General features: G+C 31.5%; 1 protein-coding gene across 1 annotated transcript in view; it reads left to right on the top strand.

Moving 5' to 3' along the window:
- LOC144845792 (death-associated protein kinase 1-like) overlaps positions 1-21,269 on the top strand; it is a 64,189-nt gene that overhangs the window by 1,884 nt on the left and 41,036 nt on the right. Inside the window, exons 3-10 of the mRNA XM_078703228.1 lie at positions 3,731-3,869; positions 5,444-5,567; positions 6,403-6,451; positions 12,360-12,386; positions 12,629-12,781; positions 13,977-14,022; positions 16,183-16,272; positions 18,318-18,395. Of these exons, the coding sequence (XP_078559354.1) occupies positions 3,731-3,869; positions 5,444-5,567; positions 6,403-6,451; positions 12,360-12,386; positions 12,629-12,781; positions 13,977-14,022; positions 16,183-16,272; positions 18,318-18,395 (706 nt within the window). The remainder of the gene's footprint in view (positions 1-3,730; positions 3,870-5,443; positions 5,568-6,402; positions 6,452-12,359; positions 12,387-12,628; positions 12,782-13,976; positions 14,023-16,182; positions 16,273-18,317; positions 18,396-21,269) is intronic.

Genomic DNA, 21,269 nt, shown 5'->3' with positions numbered 1-21,269 from the left:
CCACTTTTTTTCGAAATCTTTTATTTTTTATTTTTTTGGAATTTGACAAAGGGACAATACTGTACATCTTTAACATAAGATGCAATACTGATAAAATTGAGATACAAGAGTCATTATAGTTTATGTATTATTGATTATACAGTACAATCATATTATTGATTAAAAAATTAAGAAAGAAAATATGTATGTTGAAAACAAAGTTTACCATAAGATGCAATATTAAGGATTTCTTTTTGATGATCCAATAAATAGATTTGAATAATACGTTTATTCTTTCGCTGATTACTCACAGATTTAATCATAAGTAAGATCATGGACATCATTTCTGAACTTATTCAACCTTATGTTCCTAAGCGGTCTCTGAGATCTAGATCTGAGTCTCTTCTTGCCCATATATTTCATCCCTCCACTAAGTTTTATGGAAATCGTTCATTTTCTTCGGCATCCGTTTCTCTTTGGAATGCGTTGCCTATTGAAATCCGTCAGGCTACTTCCACCAGTGTCTTCAAATCTCTCCTCAAAACCCACCTTTTTAATTTGTAATTTTTCAAAATTTTCTGTCTTTGTAAAGCGCATTGAGGCTTTCAGCATAATGCGCTATATCAAGTACCAGTTATTATTATTATTATTGGGAACGAGGGCATCATTTCTTATCTATAATGTTATGAATATGATTTATTGTTTGAAGGTTTGCATGGCGAAATTAAATGTTGATATCAAGTTTGCGGTACACCATGTGTATTATTAGTTCTGAAAAGAACTGTTGAGTTTCTCGACGTTTCGATCAATATGCTTTGATCGTCTGCAGGAGTGAGAATGCAGAAAGTCCAGGAAACTGAGAATATAAGTTGGAATGACGTCGAGAAACTCAACACTTTTCAGAACTAATACATGTGGTGTACCGCAAACTTTGTACCAACAATGTTATGATTGTTGTGCAGTAGTACAGTACAGTAGTAGTAGAGTACAGTAAAGGTACAGTAGATGGTTCCGAGCATAAGATATAAGTTAGTCCAATCTCACCAGTTGTGTTTACAGTAATACTCCTTTAGTTCTTGCTTTCTCTCCTGGTCAATAATTCTGGGAGCTAGCAAACCAGGTCACTAAGAATGTATTATATATTGCCCACCAACCTGAATCGTCATGAGCCAGGCTTCGTTTAGGCTTACAGTATTTACGATCTTTTCCACATTGTTCCTTTTTTCAAAAGGGCATTTGTTTCTTGTCTAGGAAGTCTCGTTCGAACTTAAATACCCCCTTGCTATGGGCTTGAATATTATTTAGTATTATTCACAACTTATTATTATGCTACATGCATGAGTGAGTGGCCAAGCGGTTAAGACAGTGGAACCGTAATTTACGTAGCCATAACATTGCCAAGGGTTCGAGGCTCACTCGCTCCATGGTTCTAGAACGAGTCTTCTCCGATAAGGACTATAAACCGTAGGCCCAGTGTACACATAGGTCATGTGCACTTTTAAAAACCTAGTATATCTTTCGAGACGAGTAGGGGGTTACCCCGGTGTACTAGTCCACACACAGCCACTGTCACATACATCCACTGTGCAATTGGGACCTTGGACCGTTTTTAGGGGTGTTTACCACCTGTTGGTCCCAATCTTTCACTAACAGTGTTAGTGAGAAGTTAAATAAATAATAAATAAATAAATAAAATAAACAGTTAAGTATTAATTTCTAGAATGAAAGATATTTATGATATGAAACTAGCACTGTAATTGGTGGACAACCATCAAAACCACCAAGCTTCACCTTGATTAAAACTTAATCCACTCTTTATTGTTTGTTGGTTTGGGAAATGATCACTTAGCACCTACCTACACTAATTACATAAACTCACAAACATTATACAATTGGTTTTATTAAAATGTTTGCTTAAAGAGCTGCAATTACCTAGCAATCAATGGCCTCAAGGACTTCACCTTTAGGACCTAGTTCAAAGTGAAAAATATTGACAAAAGGAATTTGTTCTTGTTTATCCATGGAGCAACAAACTAATCAATAAACTTGTATTGTTTATTGGTTGTAAAATGCTATTTTGTAATACATAGTATCGGATTAAACACCTAATAATAATAGGGCACCAGTAAATATACACAACTTAAGAAAATAATAACCTGTCCTATTTGTATAAAAGTACTCTAGGCATTGTTTTCTGTTCTGATGATGAGAATAGTTTCTCGAAACATGTCAAGTCATTTTATTTATCAAATGCCTCACAATTGTTATTTTAACTCGAAAGTTCAGTGGAATCATTTATGATTTAAGAAAATGTGTTGCCTGCAAACATGGATTAAATAAGAAATACAGTAGTAGATCATTGAGCATCCTCTCTAAATCCTCAACCACACCTACACACATGGGCAAGCCACAACGTACCACAAATATCATATCAATATTTTTTGTTTATTTTTTTTCCCGCCATATTTAATGATGGTGATCCATCCAGCAATGTCTGATCATTAGGGACCCTCACAGGTTCATAAGACAAACATATACACAAGATGCTCTACATAAACAAAGTCTTATTACAAGTCTTTGGGAGTGGAGTTGTAATTTTGTCCTTAGAAAAAATCCTGACATGTGACGGGACCTGAACCCAGGACCCTTGGAGTTGTAGCCAAGCATCATAACCACCAAGCCACAACTCGACTACAAATTAATACTTTTTTATACTGTACTACTAATTAACTTTGATAAGACTCGAACCCAGGACTTCCATATCACTAGTGAGACACCTAGCGACTAAGAATGCGCTTGATTATCCTTCCACAATTTCAATTATTGTTTGGTACAATAATTACGGAAAAAAAACCCCCAAAATTATTTAGTATTGATTATCAAAACAAATTAATAGCATTAATGTCATTTGTAGGAATTTACTATATGCTGCGAAATAACAATCTAAACATCTCTGCAATGACCATCAGTACACATTTTTTAAAAAGGTAGTTTTATACACTTGTGATATAACTGTCAAAGTTTTGTCATTTTTCAGTTCAGTGTTCCTTGTTTAAAAGTAAACACTTCATTCAATTGTTTGTTCACATATCTCCTTTAGTCGTCATGGGAAAACACTTGTTAAAAACCAAGGTAATTCAAGCGTGAACACCTGAATAAAAAGTGAATCTCTAGCCATTTTAGTGTCTATAAAATTTCTAAGGAGCCTTTTTATTCCGTTTTATTGAGCGGACCTGGTTAAAATTAAACCTTTTCATAAAACGTGTTCTGAATAACTTGTTATGTCTATGGAATGTACAGTATTTTCTTTTTTACAATATTTGAATTCATTCATTTAAAATAGATATTCATTTTCTTCAAATTTCCAAGTAATCTAACAGTTTATTTTACAATAAAATGAACAAAAATAACAATTTCCCAAATCCACTTTTTTTTAAATAAGCAAGTCTTAAATTCCAAAAATTCTTGGTTCAACCTACAGTATGCTGCAAACATTATGTAACATCTATGAGCGGCCACTGGCTAAACTCGGGGGCCCAGAGTATAAGCAGCTCCAATGCAAGTATCCAGCATTGGTACATAGAGATATTATAATTTTATCTGGGTGGTTGAAATGCCCTAGGAGTGCTAAACCAGAGGCATTTGCACCACTGGCTATAAAGTTGAGTTGGCTCATATTAAATCCAAGTTTCTTTACATGGTAATGATGCATATTACCAACATATTAACGTTTATGATGATTTTGTTGTAGAGTATCAGGAGGGGAATTGTTCCATTACCTTGCCGAGAAAGATCATGTGAGTGAAGAAGTAGCTGCGAATTTCACATTGCAAATATTAGATGCATGTCACCATTTACATTCGAAGAACATTTGTCACCTCGATTTAAAGGTATGTACAGGTATTTAAATTTTGATTGACCACGTAAAATGATCAACCACCTTTTTTTGTGTGTGAATGTGTGCTTATTTGACTTGTACTAATTTGACTGTGACACTGATTTGAGCTAATTTTGACTGCTGGACATATTTGTATGTTGTGCTAATTTTGAGTACTGCATGTTTCTGTTGACTGTAGTGCTATTTCACTGCAGTGATAATCTCACTTTGGCCACAGACTGTAAACTGTAGAGCTATGAGCTTGGTGTGACCACTATCTGTAGGTTAGTGTTTTGTGAACCACCTTGTACAGTACCTCTTATCGTATAAATTTAAGGTTTGTGAGAAATTTTAGGAGACTGACCTGCTATATGTGTAGGCTGGTCATGTTGACAGTTGTTCAAATTGTAAATAAAATTGTCTAATGCTCATAACTGTCTGGTGTTATCAATAAGTTATCAGTAAGTTATCAATATATTATCAATATGTTATCAGGAAGCTAAAAAATCAGAATAGATTTTGTTTACCTTTGTAAATCTATGCAGGAAATCATATTCCACAAATATTACAGGTACTTGCTCTTACTGTACGTAATGCCAGGATACTTGGCGCTTGACCTTTAGCAGCGCTTGACCTTTAGCAGCGCTTGACCTTTAGCAGGGACAGATTCAAGGGGTTGGACCCTCTAAAATATCTTATATTACATTGCAGTATTATCAAATAGTGTTTGTCTACACTATCAAACTAGTTTGACAAATATGGTAGTGATATGCCCAAATATGGTAGTGATATGCCAATATAGTAGTGATATGACATCATCATGTCTATGGGCACATCACAATTTTGATCTGTGTAGACAAGGCTTTAGATTTGTTACCTGGCCTCATTTCAATTCCCGTATTAATTTGTTCTAAACATGTATGGTTTGCTTGACTCAACATGAATGCTTTGTTGAGAAGATTCGAACCCACGACCTCCTGATAGAGTGCATACATCTATACCACCAAGCTTAGATTGCAACCCAAGAACACTGCACTAACATATTCACAGATCAATAATTAAATAATAACAATAATTAATAGAGTATTGATAATTGATTTTAAATTTAACCAATGTTTTTATAGTATAGAAGACTGAATGTATAATTGCACTTGTAATGTATACAATGCATAATAATAAATTTTAGTAATGCATTCATAATTTGTATTTCATACTGTACTAGGAATTTACAACATAATAAGATAACTAAATTAAAAATAATAATTTAAAACAAACTTCGAAAAATGTAAGTCAAGCCATTAGTGAATCATGGCTTGCCTCACTTTTTTTTAGCTTGTTTTATCAAATATCAAACATATTAATGGAACTTCTGGTTTACATGAAAATAGCATTAATAATCTAGACTGTATGTTTACACAACAAATGTATATTTATTATCCTGTCTAAAATACATTGAAAATCCACTACTACAGAGAGAGGTTGAGTATTGACTTTGATGTTAATTTACTTTCACTTCCCATCCTCTATTATTATTACTAATAATATTAGAACTGAAAATGATTTTTTTCTCCTCAATATTTTACATAGCCAGAAAACATAATGATGCAGTCTGCAAATTGCACTAAGATAAAGTTGATTGACTTTGGATTGTCACGACTCTTAAGTTCAGAAGAGGAAATACGCACTATGATAGGCACTCCAGAATTCATTGGTAAGATTTTGAACCTGGTGTGTAGTTGTATTTGCTTTGTGGATTTAATTATTTTATGTATACTTTTACCTTATTTTAACATCTAAATCTCTGTCTACACTATCAAACTAATTTGAAAGTGTAATGTGCCCAAATATGGTAGTGATATGACATTAAATTTTTTTGTCACATAAAGTTTGATAGTGTAGACAGAGCTTAAAGTCTTCTACTTATTTTAACATCTAAAGCTCTGTCTACACTATCAAACTAATTTGAAAGTGTAATGTGCTCAAATATGGTAGTGATATACCCAAATATGGGTGTGATATGACATCATATCCATATATAAAGTTTGATAGTGTAGACAGAGCTTAAAGTCTTCTACTGTACCCTTTCAGATTATATAAGCTTATGGAATGTTGACGAAAATGTTTCACTCAATCTAATAATATGTTGATCGTGTCTGAGCGAAAATATTCCACATGTGACCGCATTCCAAAGAAAATATAATTAAAATGTTAAAAAATGTGTTTCTTTGGAATTTTTACATTACAAATTTGACAGAAAACAATTTTAGAATAATTTCTTTGGAAATTTGATGTTCAGGTTTAATAAAATGATAGTTTATGTATTTTTTTTTAAAACCAGTGTTGCGTCTGGTAATCTTGTAAATTTCTAATAATATCACTTAAAGTGAAATCATGATCAGCGTGATAAGAAAAGTATTATTGACCGTTCAATAGTGAGTACTATTGCACACCATGTGACCCACAATCGTCCAATCAAGTGACAGGGATTTATTTAGGTGTTATACAATACCCTCTATCATATGAATCTGTATTTTTGTTTTATGTAGCTCCTGAAGTTGTAAACTATGAACCTTTAGGCTGTGCAACAGATATGTGGTATGTATTTTAATGATTACACATTTTTGTATTCTCTCAAAAATATACATGTTGCCATCTTTCAAATCCCTCTCTACGCATTCGTATAAGATGCCACTTTCGATTTGGGCAAACTAATTCGCGTAGTGGAAAATTGGCTTTAGGTAGGTTGAGGGGTACTTTATATGGTATATTTATCTTCTATATTTTTCCAGAAATTTACTGTACAAAAAGACTATCTTTAAAAGTTTTTTTTTAAAACTATATTATGAGCTTTTAGGAAATTAAAACATTCAAAGTCATTTGTTGCATCAACTAAACAATATTACTTGAGATGAGAGTGTGCAATAATCGATTTGGATTCATCAGTGTTTTTTTTTCTACTCTATATAGTAAAACAAGTACATACAGTACCTGTAGTAAATGAAGTATTTAACTTTTGTGACTTAAGCGTTTAACTCGCATTTAACTCTTGTGAATTAAGCATTTAACTCTAGTGAATTAGGCATTTAATTCTTCAACATCCTGTAGGGATTTTCTATACTCCCATGAAACTATTTAACAAATAGACGCTATACACTGCTGGTAATTCTTCTATGGTACAATAATATCACATGCGTATTAAAGAATGTGTTTATGCCAATAATTTTTCATAGAATTAATGTGTACCTATTTAAATAATCCATCTCCAGGTATGTGTGTCTAAATGTCAGGTACAATAGCATTGTATTCGAAATCTGAAAAAGAAATGAAGGTTATTGTGGATCAAAATTTAAACTTCATGTTTTATTTCTTTCTGATTATAGCTATATTATCAAACTTAAAAGCAGAAATCTCGGAAACGAGTTGTTATAATACTTTTATGGGTTGTTTTTGTGAAAATGTCAATAATTTTTCATAGAATTAATGTGTACCTATTTAAATAATCCATCTCCAGGTATGTGTGTCTAAATGTCAGGTACAATAGCATTGTATTCGAAATCTGAAAAGGAAATGAGGGTTCTTGTGGATCAAATTTTAAACTTCATATTTTATTTCTTTCTGATTATAGCTATATTATCAAACTTAAAAGCAGAAATCTCGGAAACGAGTTGTCATAATACTTTTATGGGTTGTTTTTGTGAAAATGTCTGGGTTTTATTTCTGTTCATGTCTTGCTGTTTGTTATTGTTACTCATTTTTTGCCGAATAAAAGAAAAAAGAATTTAATTACCATAGCTCTAAATCCTCAGTTTTCTGCCACCGGAGTGATTCTTGTTTATTGATCAGTTACTGTTATTACAGTAGTGTGTCCATGTTTTTGTTGAAAGAGAATGAATGTAATAAATCTACATTTTAATACATACTATTTGTTCACGGAAAGGAAGTTGCTGTCGTTTAATTATACGATTTTCTATTAGTATTTAACAACACGGCGTATTGTGTTCCATGAAATGTTACAATGTATGTAAATGTAAATTTACATATTCATATTTAACCAGCTTTAAGGATCCAACATTTCAAAATTAAATATGTCATAATTATAATACCATTATTTGAATTGATTTCAAGAAGTACTGTAGGTATTTTATGTGGTTTAGGATCACAGTTGAAGTATGGAACATATAAATACATTAAATATATCATAATTAATAATACTGTAGTGATAATAATAATAATACAATTATTGAATTGATTTCATAAAGTAGTACTGCAGGACAACTTTATGTGGTTATGATGACAGTTCAAGTATGGAACGTATAAATACTTTAATAACAATAAAGCTTGTTTGTATTGTTACAATTCAAAGGCACCCACATTGTTTGAATAGAGCTAGTACTAGGTACGGTACTTCAAATAACCTGGTTCTCCAGATTTTTTATGTAATAATAATAAGAGTACAGTAACTACTAAATCTCTGTCTACAGTACACTATCAAACTTGATGTGACAACAAAATTGATGTGCCCAAATATGGACATGATGATGTCATATCACTACCATATTTAGGAATATAACTACCATATTTTGATACATCACACTTTTTTTTGTCAAACTAGTTTGATAATGTAGTCAGAGCTTTAGGATACAAGCACAGATGGGTTTCAAACCTGCTAGTCTAATATTCCTTTATCATTTATTTCCATCATATTGCTCTTTCTGGGGTTTGAATCATGTAGCTATAGGTATTACCACCATCTTCACTCCAGTCCAAACTCAAGGCCAAACTGTAACATCCCAAATTAACTCATTATCAACTGGAGCCAAGATGTGATTGCGTGTCAGCTATTATAACTGTTCTATTGTCCTTGTCAACTTGCCTGGTATTATCAAGTTCTCAGAAAAGTCACACACACATTCTATTGAAAGAAAATTTGACAATTTTCAACCTGGCAAACACATTTAGATAATTTAGTTGTCGTCTATGAATATAGCTATTGTGCTGTACATCTGAAAACTCAGTTTTTTAAAGATAAATATCATAGATGGTATCAACATTGAATAGTTCTAATAGTAACATTGAATAGTGCACTAGTGTTTACTGTATTTATGATACCAATAAAATTGTTGGAGGTTTTATTTTGTGTTACCATACGTTATTTCTTTCATATAGTTGCTGTTTCTTTCTTATTGAATTATTGTTGATAGATGAAAATGTATGCATTATGACTAATTTATTTTTTTGTGACAGGAGTCAAACCTTGATTAGCGAAAGCTATTTTTGGCTCCTTTTCACACACACATACATATTGTATTGTATTGTACTATTTATGTATGATGATGTGAATAAAGTTGGTATATAAATGTAGGCCCTACAGTCTATTCATCTGTGAATGACTCAAAAATTACCTGGCAAATAATCGGGTTACCTCAAATAATAAAATTACATCATTAAATAGAAAAGTTACACATTTCAGTAAAATAAATGCATTTTAAAAATCTCCATATATCAAATCAAGGTTTAATATTTCCAAAATACTTGTAGTAAAATTGTAATCAACTTTAATACTGTGAAATTTAAATTTTCCTGGGTGAAAACAACAGTATTATAGGTCTGTAGGTATGATGCATTAAAGTGTCATTAAATTATAAAATTAAATTTTGTGAAATTATTTGATTTTCACAGATTTAGGAAATTGGAAAAACGAGAGAATGAGATAAGCACAGAGACTAATAGATTTCATTTATACATAATTGTGTATCTACTGCACGTCTAACCATAACTACATCACATAAATTAAAGCCTGTGTATTAAACTGCTATTTATATACCAGTATACTACAAATGCTGTGGTTGTTGTTTGTACATTCTTCATATTCTGTTATTGAACAGTAATGCATATAGTAGAGAATATAATTATTAATTAAATGGATTTTAATATCTGTTATACTATTTAAAAAAAAAAAAATTATGAGTACCACAACATTTTTTTTTTGGTACATGTCTAATCTGACCAATTCTGATAAATTTTTAAAAATTGTATTTTATTTCATACATATCCAACAGCGAAACACTCGCCAATTACAGGATGGATAAACTATTTATAATTTATCATGCTTAAAAAGTCTCATTTGAGGTTTAGGGAGTGGAGTTGAAAGAGTCGTGAGTTACAACCCTGGCACTAGGTCAGGATTGAACCCTGGATCTTGGAAGGCAAGCATGTTAGCCTACAGCTCCACTACTTATTATGACAAAATGAATCAATTTTCTGTATTTTTAAACACAATACTGTACTCATTTAATGTTTTTTTAATTTTTTTTTTATGAATTTCCTCTTAAACTAGCACCTGTTTTTCTCATCTCCGAAATTATTGTTTTCTTTTCTGTTTCTTATATGGGAATGTCTCTCAAGCTCTGATTTTATAGGAAATATTAATTTTATATTTATGATTTATATGTGAAACAAGGTAATAACCATTATTGTTATCGATTCCAGAAATTGCCAAATGAATGATAAAATTAAATAAAATAGCAACATAACTGTACTACTACAGAAAATTATGCGTATTGCAGAAGAAAAAAAAATGTTGGTGTTGGAAAATATTACTTTCTCACAGGCCATGTATTTATTGATTTTTGTAAACAGGTCATATATTTTAAATGCAGAGTAATACTTTGCGTACATCCAAGTATTATTGTGTACTAATGACAAATTCTAAGTGCATAAACAAATCAATCAGAATAAACATAATAAAACTCTCAGCTTATCGAATATAGTGGAAGAAAAGACAAACACTGTCTTTCGAGAATCCAATTATATTTTTATTTTTAGTAAATTGTATTATTTCTGTGTAGGAAATGTTTAAATATTTCCTGCAAGACATATGAATGATTTTTATTACAGTGTGGGCAGGAATTGAACCGGCTTGTGGTTGTTAAAAAGCTGAACAAATGTTTCCTACTATTCCAAAAATATAGAAATCCCAGTCATTTCTAAAGGTTATCTTTATAGATAGAAACAATAATGTTTGTTAAGGACCAATCTAGGAACTCATGTAGGATGTATCAAAGCCACATTGCCGTTATTTATGGCTCCTAATATTGTATGGTTGGGTAAAAAACCAGCAATTCAGATATAGTATAGAACCGAAAATTCCCTTATGATGAGACAGAAAGAATTATAGAATGTCCTGTCAATGTGTGTGTTTGAGAGTATGAGAACTGTGAATATGATATGTTCCTTTATACCTCACTGTTCCTATATAGTGAGAATGGTAATTAAGATTAGAAATTTAAGGAGTTAAAACAGACTGTTTTTGTAGATAAACAGAGTATGATACTTTAATTTTAACATACACTTTAGACCAGGCTTTACCTTTAGTCTTTTGCAGATATAATAATATATAATAGATATGCAGATATAATTTAGTTCTGTTCACTATGCTACTAGTTGAAGTCCTATCGTGACTCCGATTGTCTTGGCAATTGTTTCTTTCTTTCTTAAACTTAAAGTCCCCCCCCCCCCCCAACAAAAAAAAATCATCCTGTATTCACGTTAGGAGTTTTATTTTGTTCCTATGTTTACAATCGACAAAATTCAAACAAGAGGAAAAATAAATTCTTGTCTAGGCATTTTCTTCTACAGCACTGTACTTTTTAAAACCAATCATATATTGTTACTAATAAAACAAAATTGCTACTTTATAATTTTATTCCATTTAACCAAAAACAGAAGAAAAAATGAAAAGAACTTAGTAAAAATCGTGTTGTAAACTATAAAAACTGATAGCCAAGTTTTCTTTAATTTTTCTGAGATTAATGTTTGTTTAACATTTGTCCAATGACATAGATTTTATGTAATTATACATTGCTTCTTGCAAATGTAGGACGTACAATTGCTTTTTTCTGGTTTCTTAGTTAAACATAACTTTGTAATTATGATAGATCACGTTATTGTGTTCTTGAGTCAGTACTCCTTAAACATAGTAATATGATATTGCTAGATGGCTGTTGAATTGAGTGTGCTGTTTTGTAATAAAAAAAATATTATTAGTACACATCCAACCTGCTTCTAGATAGTGTATCCAATATACGCACATTGACATTGTTTGCCTTTAGACAAAAATTGTATGTTACTAATGGTCCGATTAATTATTCCGGTCTTGTTCGTCGTCCTCAAACGTAATGTTTTTAGCGAATTAAATGAAGTTCATCTATCATCATTTAGTTAAAAGAAAGAGAAATTCTTCCATGTTAATATGTTGATAAAAAAATACAGATAATTTAAAGAACAAAACTTTAGATTCTTCCTCTTATCAAATTCTTTTCTCTTTTGTTATCATTCAATTATTATTTTAATTATTGCCATGGCAATAAAGCTTAAAGCTATATGCTTACAGTACTGCTCTTTTCACCATTTTAATTTATGTATTATGTTTTTTTAAAATTATAAATTGATTGATCATGTTTTTAAACAACATGTTATTTGTCAATTTTTCTTTCACTCACAGGGCCATTGGTGTTATTACATATATACTGTAAGTACAGTTGTTTGTTTTTTTTTCTCTATATTTCATAACTAACGGCTTAAAAACAATCACAGTTAACCCCTCCCCCTATTCAGGGACATCCCTATTATTTGAGAAATGAACAAGGGCAGTGCATTTTGTAACACTGAACATTCAAACCCTGTTTAGTGGACACCCTTATTAAAAGGAAACCTTATTATTATACCAGAAGATATACGGTATTCAAATATGTTTTTGACTTCTTTTAACAGACTGAGTGGAGCTTCACCATTTTTAGGTGATGATCAACAAGAAACCTATCAAAACATAGCAAGAGTTGACTATCTATTTGATGATGAATATTTCTCAGGTACAAGTGAGCTAGCAAAAGATTTTATCATGAAACTACTAGTCAAGGATTGTAGGTATATATAAAATCTCAAGACATTTTTAAAATTCATTCAATTCCTTTGTATTTTATGCTTTTGTGTTCCGTCTTTGTATATTCTCTTTTGATGAAACTGAGGTTACATTTTCACCTTCTCTTTACAATTGCATTGGAATTCCTGTTATTTTGCGCAACTGTTTTTTCAACTCATGGGTCTGGGAAGTAAAAAGGTGTAAAAATTGCAATCCATTTAGTAGAATAATACCATATATAGTTCCATGAACAATCCCACCCCCTATATTAGGCCTAATTTGGTAATGACAATTCTGGTAAATCCATTATTACCGTAGTTCCCCGGGTATAATCCCACCCCCCTTGTACGTGAAATTTGCCCGAATTTGGGAGGTGGGACTATACCCGGGGATTTCCCGCTGCATGAACTGAAAATGACGATATTTCTTCTAGCTACGATTTAGGCTATCTAAAAGCTATATTCCGATGTAGGCCTAGCAATTAGATGGCCAGGCCATCTAGGCCTAGGCGGCCTAATTGGTCTTACCTGTGCTATGTCTACCGTATAGATTTTCCCCGAGATTTCTACTTAAAAAATACCCTAAAATGTGATCTAGGCCTAGCTTCCTAAATCCACATGAACTCGATCATACGAGTTCTCCATGTTCACCCACACGCTCGAGCTCTCTGTGTAAATCGCATGTAGTTGCATGTGACACAAACTCTACTGGCACAAGCCGGTCGGTATAGAGGGCGGTGTTTTTTTTACGGTAATCAAGCATGCACAGTAGTGTAAACAACAAGAAAGAATGTACACGACGGCGAAAGGATGTACAGAACGTGACGATCGGGGCATGCTAGCCTAAGGTTGTATTCAACTTAACAATGTTTGATGAGTTTTAAGTCAGAGAAATTACTCTATTTTTTTGGTGAGAAATTGACGTCGGCCTAGCTAGCTACAGTAGGCCTAGGCCCACCTCTGGCCTAATGTTAAATTATACACTGGGACTTTGCCCGGGGATATGCTTGCATGCGAAGGTAATCGTAAAGTCGGGGGTGGGATTATACCCGAGGTGGGATTATACCCGAGGAACTACGGTAATGAATAATAGAAATCCATAATTTTGTACCTCCACCCCCACCTCCCCCTCTGGGGGTCAGTCATATAGTAGCCTATAATTTTTTTCTGGAATTCGTTTTTATGCTTTTTATTTTTTTAGTAAACGGTCAACAGTAGAGGAATGTTTGCAGCACCCATGGATAAAGGTAACACTATCTGGTATTCCATTGTTTAGAATTGATTAATAAACTTTAAACTAAAATTTGAAAGAGAAACTTTATTGACCATATGTTTGAGTTTCAAGGGAAATGCTGTAGAATAGCCAGCGATTATCATCTTATGTTTGTTATACCCCAAGAGTAATACTATTATAGGAATGTAGATACTAATGTGCTAAATACAATACAACATTGTAGTCTAATTCCCGCTAGACTAATTAATAATAATATAAACATTATTGCAATTGCTGCGATAATAATTGTAAATCGTTTAGGCGCCTTTGATAGTAAATGGCATTTACGATTGAACATTATTACTGCTATGTAGAAAAGAGCATGTTTATCTTGTTAGATGGCTTAAAGTGACATTAAAAGCCAAATCAACATATTCCTATAGAGAACATGTTTGTTTTAAAGTCATTGTCAACAAATACATTTATTCATCAAATCACAAATCACAATAAAATAATAGTATACAATGATTAAAAAACAAATTATGAAATGGGGTCTCAGGAAACCAGGAGGTTTGTACAGTATGATAGAAACCCCAGATTACTTTTTAAAAAATTATTTCAAAATTGGTTTACAAAATAATAATTCATTACAGTAGTACAGTAGACAAGCTAATTATTTACAAACAAAATAAATGAAGAAAAAAAAAATTATTTAAGAGTAAATGTACAGTTTTGTAATTGTATTAAACTAATGTGGAGTAACTTTGCATCAGGGAGTTGAGTAATTGGTCAGATGTTTGCTCTACTTGCCAGGCTAGTGATCTGGAGGTCGTTGGTTCATGTCCCACCCGAACATTAATTCTCAAATGTAATTAGTAGAAAGTAAAAATTATGTCAGAGTAGGCCAAACCTCTGACCAATAAATGTACAGTGTTATAGTTTTTAAAAATGTTAACTTCATTATGATTGCTGTAATCAGTAAGTTAACTTTGTACCCACTTTATATCCTTTGTGAACTTTGTGTGAAAGCAAGTTATGTTGATTAGATTACGGGCAACCATAACAATTAACACAGTAAACAACTTCATGTTGTTTTTACCACAAAAGGTATAGTCTACACGCTATTGTCTCTTTTAGAGTTACATTACGGTTTTAGCTTATTCTGCAAATCATCAGATATGTACCTCTGAAACCTATCAGATTTACATTGCGGTTTTTATTATTCTGCAATTCATTAGATGTACCTCTGAAACCTATCAGAGTTATATCCATGTTAACAGAGTTTAACTGATAACACAAGCACTATAACCACAGATACAACTCGGATATGATTCAATACTTGAGACTAAAGTACGGTATACAATATTTCATAATCAATTAATAGTAATTTCATTTAGTTTACAACCTTTTCTAATATAATTTAACAGAAATGTAAGCAAATTTATAGAAAAGACCTAATTAATTTTTGTTCGTTAATGTTAAGTTCTTCATGACAGATTTATAACGCTTTTTATATTAGGTTACTCAACTTCAAAAACTACTAACCTGCAATAACCTAACCGCTAATGCGAATGTTATCCGTCACATGATGTATATCCACCAATCGGTGTGTTGCTTTTCTGTTATTGCATTGGCAAACTGTGACAGGCTATTTTAAGCTAAATACATGTTTGTATGGAATGATGGCTTATTGTATGAATTTAGTAGGTTTAGGTGAAGATATATGCTATGTATAGCCATGTGCTAAACACTTTATAATATATATTTATTTATTTTACATTTTTTATTTACATTCTTCTAAATCAAGTCTACTCTGCATCCCTTGTTCAAATTCCATCACTCGCTTTTTTCGTGGAAAAAATATTATTATATACTATTCTAACATCTCTCTATTGTCAAAAAATGATGGAAAATAATTTATTACTCAAATATTGTTTTGGCAAAAGGTCAAATAAAAATATTCCGCTTGTCCAAAAGAATTCTAATACTTATTTAACACTTAGTAATTATATAAAAGCATACAGTATCAATAAATATAGCAAATTAATTAATAAATGTCACTGAATAGCAATAGACCTGATGAGTAACATAAGATAAGCACCATATTTGTGCATATCACTACCATATTTGGGCACATCACATATTTTTGTCACATAGTTGTCGTTTTTAACACTGATTATTGTCTGTTTTGCAGCCTGTGAGTGAGGAACAGGATGAAATACGCAGGCAAGCCAAAGTTAACTTAACTAACTTACGATCATTCAACGCAAGAAAAAAATGGAAGGTAATAATATACATACTATAGATTTCATTATTATGTATGTTTATCATTGTTGTCTGTTTGTTTTAATATTCCAATGTATATTCCTTGTCATCCTTGACAATCAATAGGGACTTTACGAAACACGACGGGAAGCCATAGGACGGTGCTCATGAATAATTTATGTTGGTGGAGCTTAGCATGAAATTCCGTCCTTTTTTTTAGGACGATAAATAAAAGTTGCCATTTTCCCGTTTACAAAGAACTAGAAATAATGTACATATAACTTTTTATCTGAACATGCCTACTGTATATAGCATAAATGTTGTGTACAATCTTTTTAATTTGAATACATTAACAATATTAATTGTTTCACCTTTATACATTTCTTAGTAAACTGTCAATTAATGGCTAAAATTATTAAAAATCACTATCAATTGAAGTTTCTTTACTTGTATTTTCACTTTGAAATTAACATTAATTTCTGACAAAACTAGAGGTCCTACACCTGTTTATTATATTAATGATACTCAAATTGATTGCATCCGGTTTCTTTTTTCTTCAAAATAGAAATTGATTATTGAATGTTAAGTCACAGTAGATTACCTTGATTGATGGTTATTTAATATTTCCTGTGCTTCTTTTCTATTTCCTTATATTATTATTGTCAGTAAAATGCAATTTGATCTTGTTACAAATTGTTTGCATATAATTTAGCATTCATTTTTTATCTGTATATAATTCTTTACGTTAAACCATTCATGAATACGTACGTGTGCGACGTTTCGACTTGCTTTCAACAAATCTTCATCTGGCAATGACTAGATGTTAGGGGTTGCTAGGAGTACTGTGTAGCTTTGCTAGTTGTAGAGCAGGTTAATTCTAAGCATTATATACAGATAGTTAATATAAAAAATTAAAGTGGCATTACCCTTTCATTCTTTTTTAGAATTATACAAATTTATATAATATTTTCCACAGATTATTCCTTACATTGGATTATTGTATCCTCTCTCTCACTAGCATTCATAACACATATAACTAAAGGTAGACTTGCCCTAAGTCGTATGAAATGTTTTTGTTTTTTTTAAATTCATTTTTTGTTGTAATGGAATGTGACCTGCAGCTTACTGACGCATAGTTGTGGACGACACATTTTTCCTATTAAAATGGTCCTTTTGTGTCCTTTATGGTGGCCGACAAAGGTGCTCATTCATTTATACCCACAATGAAAAGGTTCGAGACAAAGTGGTAACCCTGTTGTATTATAGTTTAAAAATGTTTTGTAGACAGATCGCTGTTGAGAAAGATCTGGTCTACAACACAAATGAAATAATACTCGACTCGTTAAAAACCTTGCCCAATTGTGATTAAACTCCTCAGTTTTGACTTACTCTGACTTTATGTGCCACAACTCTTTTAACCCTCAATGAGGTGAAAGACCTCAACACACAACAGAAAGCAAATTGTTTTGGTCTTGTAGCAATAAGTATAATACTTATTATATTGAGGTAAATGACAACCTCAAAGACCAATTATTGGAAATCCCACATCCTGTGTCCATATATGGGCACATCACATTCTTTTGATAGTGTAGACAGAGCTTAATGGTGTATGTAGTGTTTATGATGTAACCATAACCAAAACTATATTCAACCCCAGTCATATTGGATCATAGAAACAAACATACTTCCATAATGTTACAGCTAGTAATCAGCGCAGTTGTGTTTTGTACCCATTTGTACACCGGGGTGGAGAGAGGCAATCATAACTAATAAATGAAAGCACTCAGAAACTGAGTGAAGTACTTGAAAAAATACTCCAACAGAGGGCGCATGTGGATATTTCGGCCCATGTTAAAAGAGTACGAATTTTTCTTTTTTGGTATTTTCGATTTTCTTGAATAGGCATGTTCTGTCAGTATACCCATTTACAGTGAAAAATTCAGAATGATAATTTAAAAATTGTGGCAGCTATCATGTTCAACAAACAAGTGATAAGTAAAATTAAGTGTCCAATACACTGCCACAACCTCTTACAAAGTAATTATTATATGTTATATTTTTCAGCAATCCCTGAGAATTGTATCTCTGTGTAACAGGCTGTCAAGGAAGTTTAGAGCCTCAAATAACAATAGTATAACTACGGTAAGATTAATTTTTTAATTCATTTATTTACTGTATATGACGGGGTATAGTCCTATAGGGAGTCTGGATACAAAATTTGGTGAAAATTAAAGGGTGGGATTATATTCAGATTTCATTATGGAGTTTATCATTACTATTCTTGTCCATATTTTAGCCTAAATTTGGGTGGGATTATACTTGAGCATGGAATTATACTTGGTCATACGGTATTCAGTTTCAAACTTAATAGATATATAAAGCTTTTAATTTAAGCTTTATGTTTTATATTATAATTTTTAGCAAAAAAATAGCAAAAACATATACTAACATTAATTTACATAACATTTGTTGAAATTAACAAATATATATGCATGCTTTTATACAGTATATTTCTAATATATTGTTTGAAGGTTTTTAATATTTCTAATATTATTATTAAATCAAGAACTATGTATATTATATTTTGAATGATTTCATTATTGATATGAAAAAAATAACAAAAAATATATATCTCAGAATATTATAATCATCATTATTAACAACTAAAATGATATACTCAGCGCGCCTTCAATATTTCATTGATAGTTTGGTTGCATATTTTATACAGAAAGTGCAAGTTAAACTACTTAAATAATAAATTATATTCAATTACTGCATCTATAAATGGGACGTAGATTTACTTTGTGACTGATTTAGGTATAGTCAGAAGCATTGGCTTGTAGTATAAAGTGTATTTACTCTGTAAATGAAATGTACTAGATTTAACGTTTGACATGACTGATTTACCTATAGTTTAGAAGTATACATAAAGTCCAACGCAGACAGCATCGTAAGACGAGGCCTGACAAAACGTCTTAACTCGTCGGTGCTGTCTGAGTTGAATCCTGACGAGATGAGTTGTCTTGAGATAGCATCAGGCGTAGATTTTAGGTCGTTGGGAGAATTTAAACATGTTTAATTTTCTTGTCGTGGCGAAGGAATAGTGAAAGTTTGGTACTTTTTTTCTGGTTGTTTTACTTGACATTTTTATTTATCTTTTTTCTTGTTTGTATCTCCATTGAGATCAAACCACTGATACCCAAAACATTGTGATTTTTCCAGTAATTTGCCTTTATATTTTAATAAAAAGATTGACGCATTACCTGCTGTAATTTGCAGCAGGTAGGCCTACATACTTAAGTACCCTTTGGTGTGTCCATCTTGAGATTGGTACATATACATGATCTGTAATGTAATTATGTATTAGATTGACATGACATAATAGTACTGTTTGTGTTGAGTATGTGAATTTTTAGTTCATATAAGCCTACATAAAATGTTATTATATAACATGTTAATTTATCCAAATTTCAATAGTGGCATCATCTACATTAACATTCTGATATGAATATTATCATGTTTGTCGCCCTCTCTAGAAGTAAGGATCAAATACCGTGTACTGTGAATATCAGACTGTATGTTTTAGTTGCAAATATAATGCCTTTAAAAAGCTATAATCTGTTTGAAAAATTAGAATCGACACATTCTAACCTACATTTTTTAGACTTGCTGTTGTTGGCATTTGAAGCAAATTATCACAGATTATAATTTTGGTTTGCTTTTTGTTTGCTGCCCTCTGGAAGTTGAGAGATGTGCCAACAAATTGAATCCTATAATGATTGGAGTTGCTTTTGTCTTACTTACCATATACATAAATGTACATATTTTCAAAGGCAAAATTTGTTTTGAGTAAACCAAGGTAAAAGATATTTTTTATTACTATTATTCTGGTTATTTTATGATTGTATTTAGGCGCAATTGCCAATAGCGAATTTGATCACTGTTCAGTGACAATCCCTTCAGAGGAAATAACATTTTTTTCAGATTGTCTGCGTAAATAAAGTATAAAGTCTCTTTGCAATGACATTGGTTTTCACATGGAGTCGTTTTGTATTTATAAAAACTTGAAATCAGAGAAGATCAGAACCTATAGGACCTTAGGATTGGTGACCAATCACCTTAGCCACCAAACCACAACCCATTCTAATTAATGAATATACTCCGTATGTTATGATAGTAATTGATGTAAGGCACTACTAATTACCGTATGTGAAATGTGTGCTATACTGTATGTTAATGTTTCTGTTAATTTTGCAGTATTCAGTAAAATTTGATTTATATTGAAGAGAAATTCATATGCTCAAAGAAAATTAAAAACATAATTTTAGATGTGTACTGGTAACAAGTTCACAAATGTTTTTTTTTCATAATTGGATTTTTTTTTTGACGTATAGTAGTATTCATAAATTAAATGTAGTATTCTAAATGTCAATGGTTGTAGATTTTTCAAACCCCAGAACTGACGATTCATTCTCTAAAATAGAAATATTTATCCATTTAATTTAATACAATCAATACTTTGATTGTATTGTGTATTTTATTCGCATACAAGCTTACCGACTTTAAATGAAAGGATTTATTACTATTGATTTTGAAATCATAACACAGCCAGTGTGTTGCAACAATAACAAGTTAAAATGCTTGTTTTATCCATTAAGTTAGGCAAACAAGTTATTGTTTTTCATCTCTAAATCACATTATGCTTATGGCGATCATGTTTCATCAGTTTAAATTGAATGTGTTTGATTTTCCTATCTATTCACTGCGTTATACTTGTCTACTTCCCTTGTTTCTTTATTGTATTCATTACTTTAGTACTTGTAGTATTAATATATTTGACTGTAAAACTGTTTTTTTTGTATTATTATTGATAAATGATGCATCTTCAGAATAGAGGTTAAACAAAATATATTTTGCTAAATTACAGCAGTTTTCAGTTTTGGTAGTTTTACCAAATATTCTGTACACTTGAGTTTAGTGTTGTATAGTAGAGGTTGGCATTTTCTATCTTTGAGT

Source organism: Antedon bifida, chromosome 6, assembly GCF_963402885.1.
Source record: "Antedon bifida chromosome 6, ecAntBifi1.1, whole genome shotgun sequence".
NCBI lineage: Eukaryota > Metazoa > Echinodermata > Crinoidea > Comatulida > Antedonidae > Antedon > Antedon bifida.
Note: the sequence above shows the minus strand (reverse complement) of the source record. Positions and strands in the feature narration are given on the sequence as shown.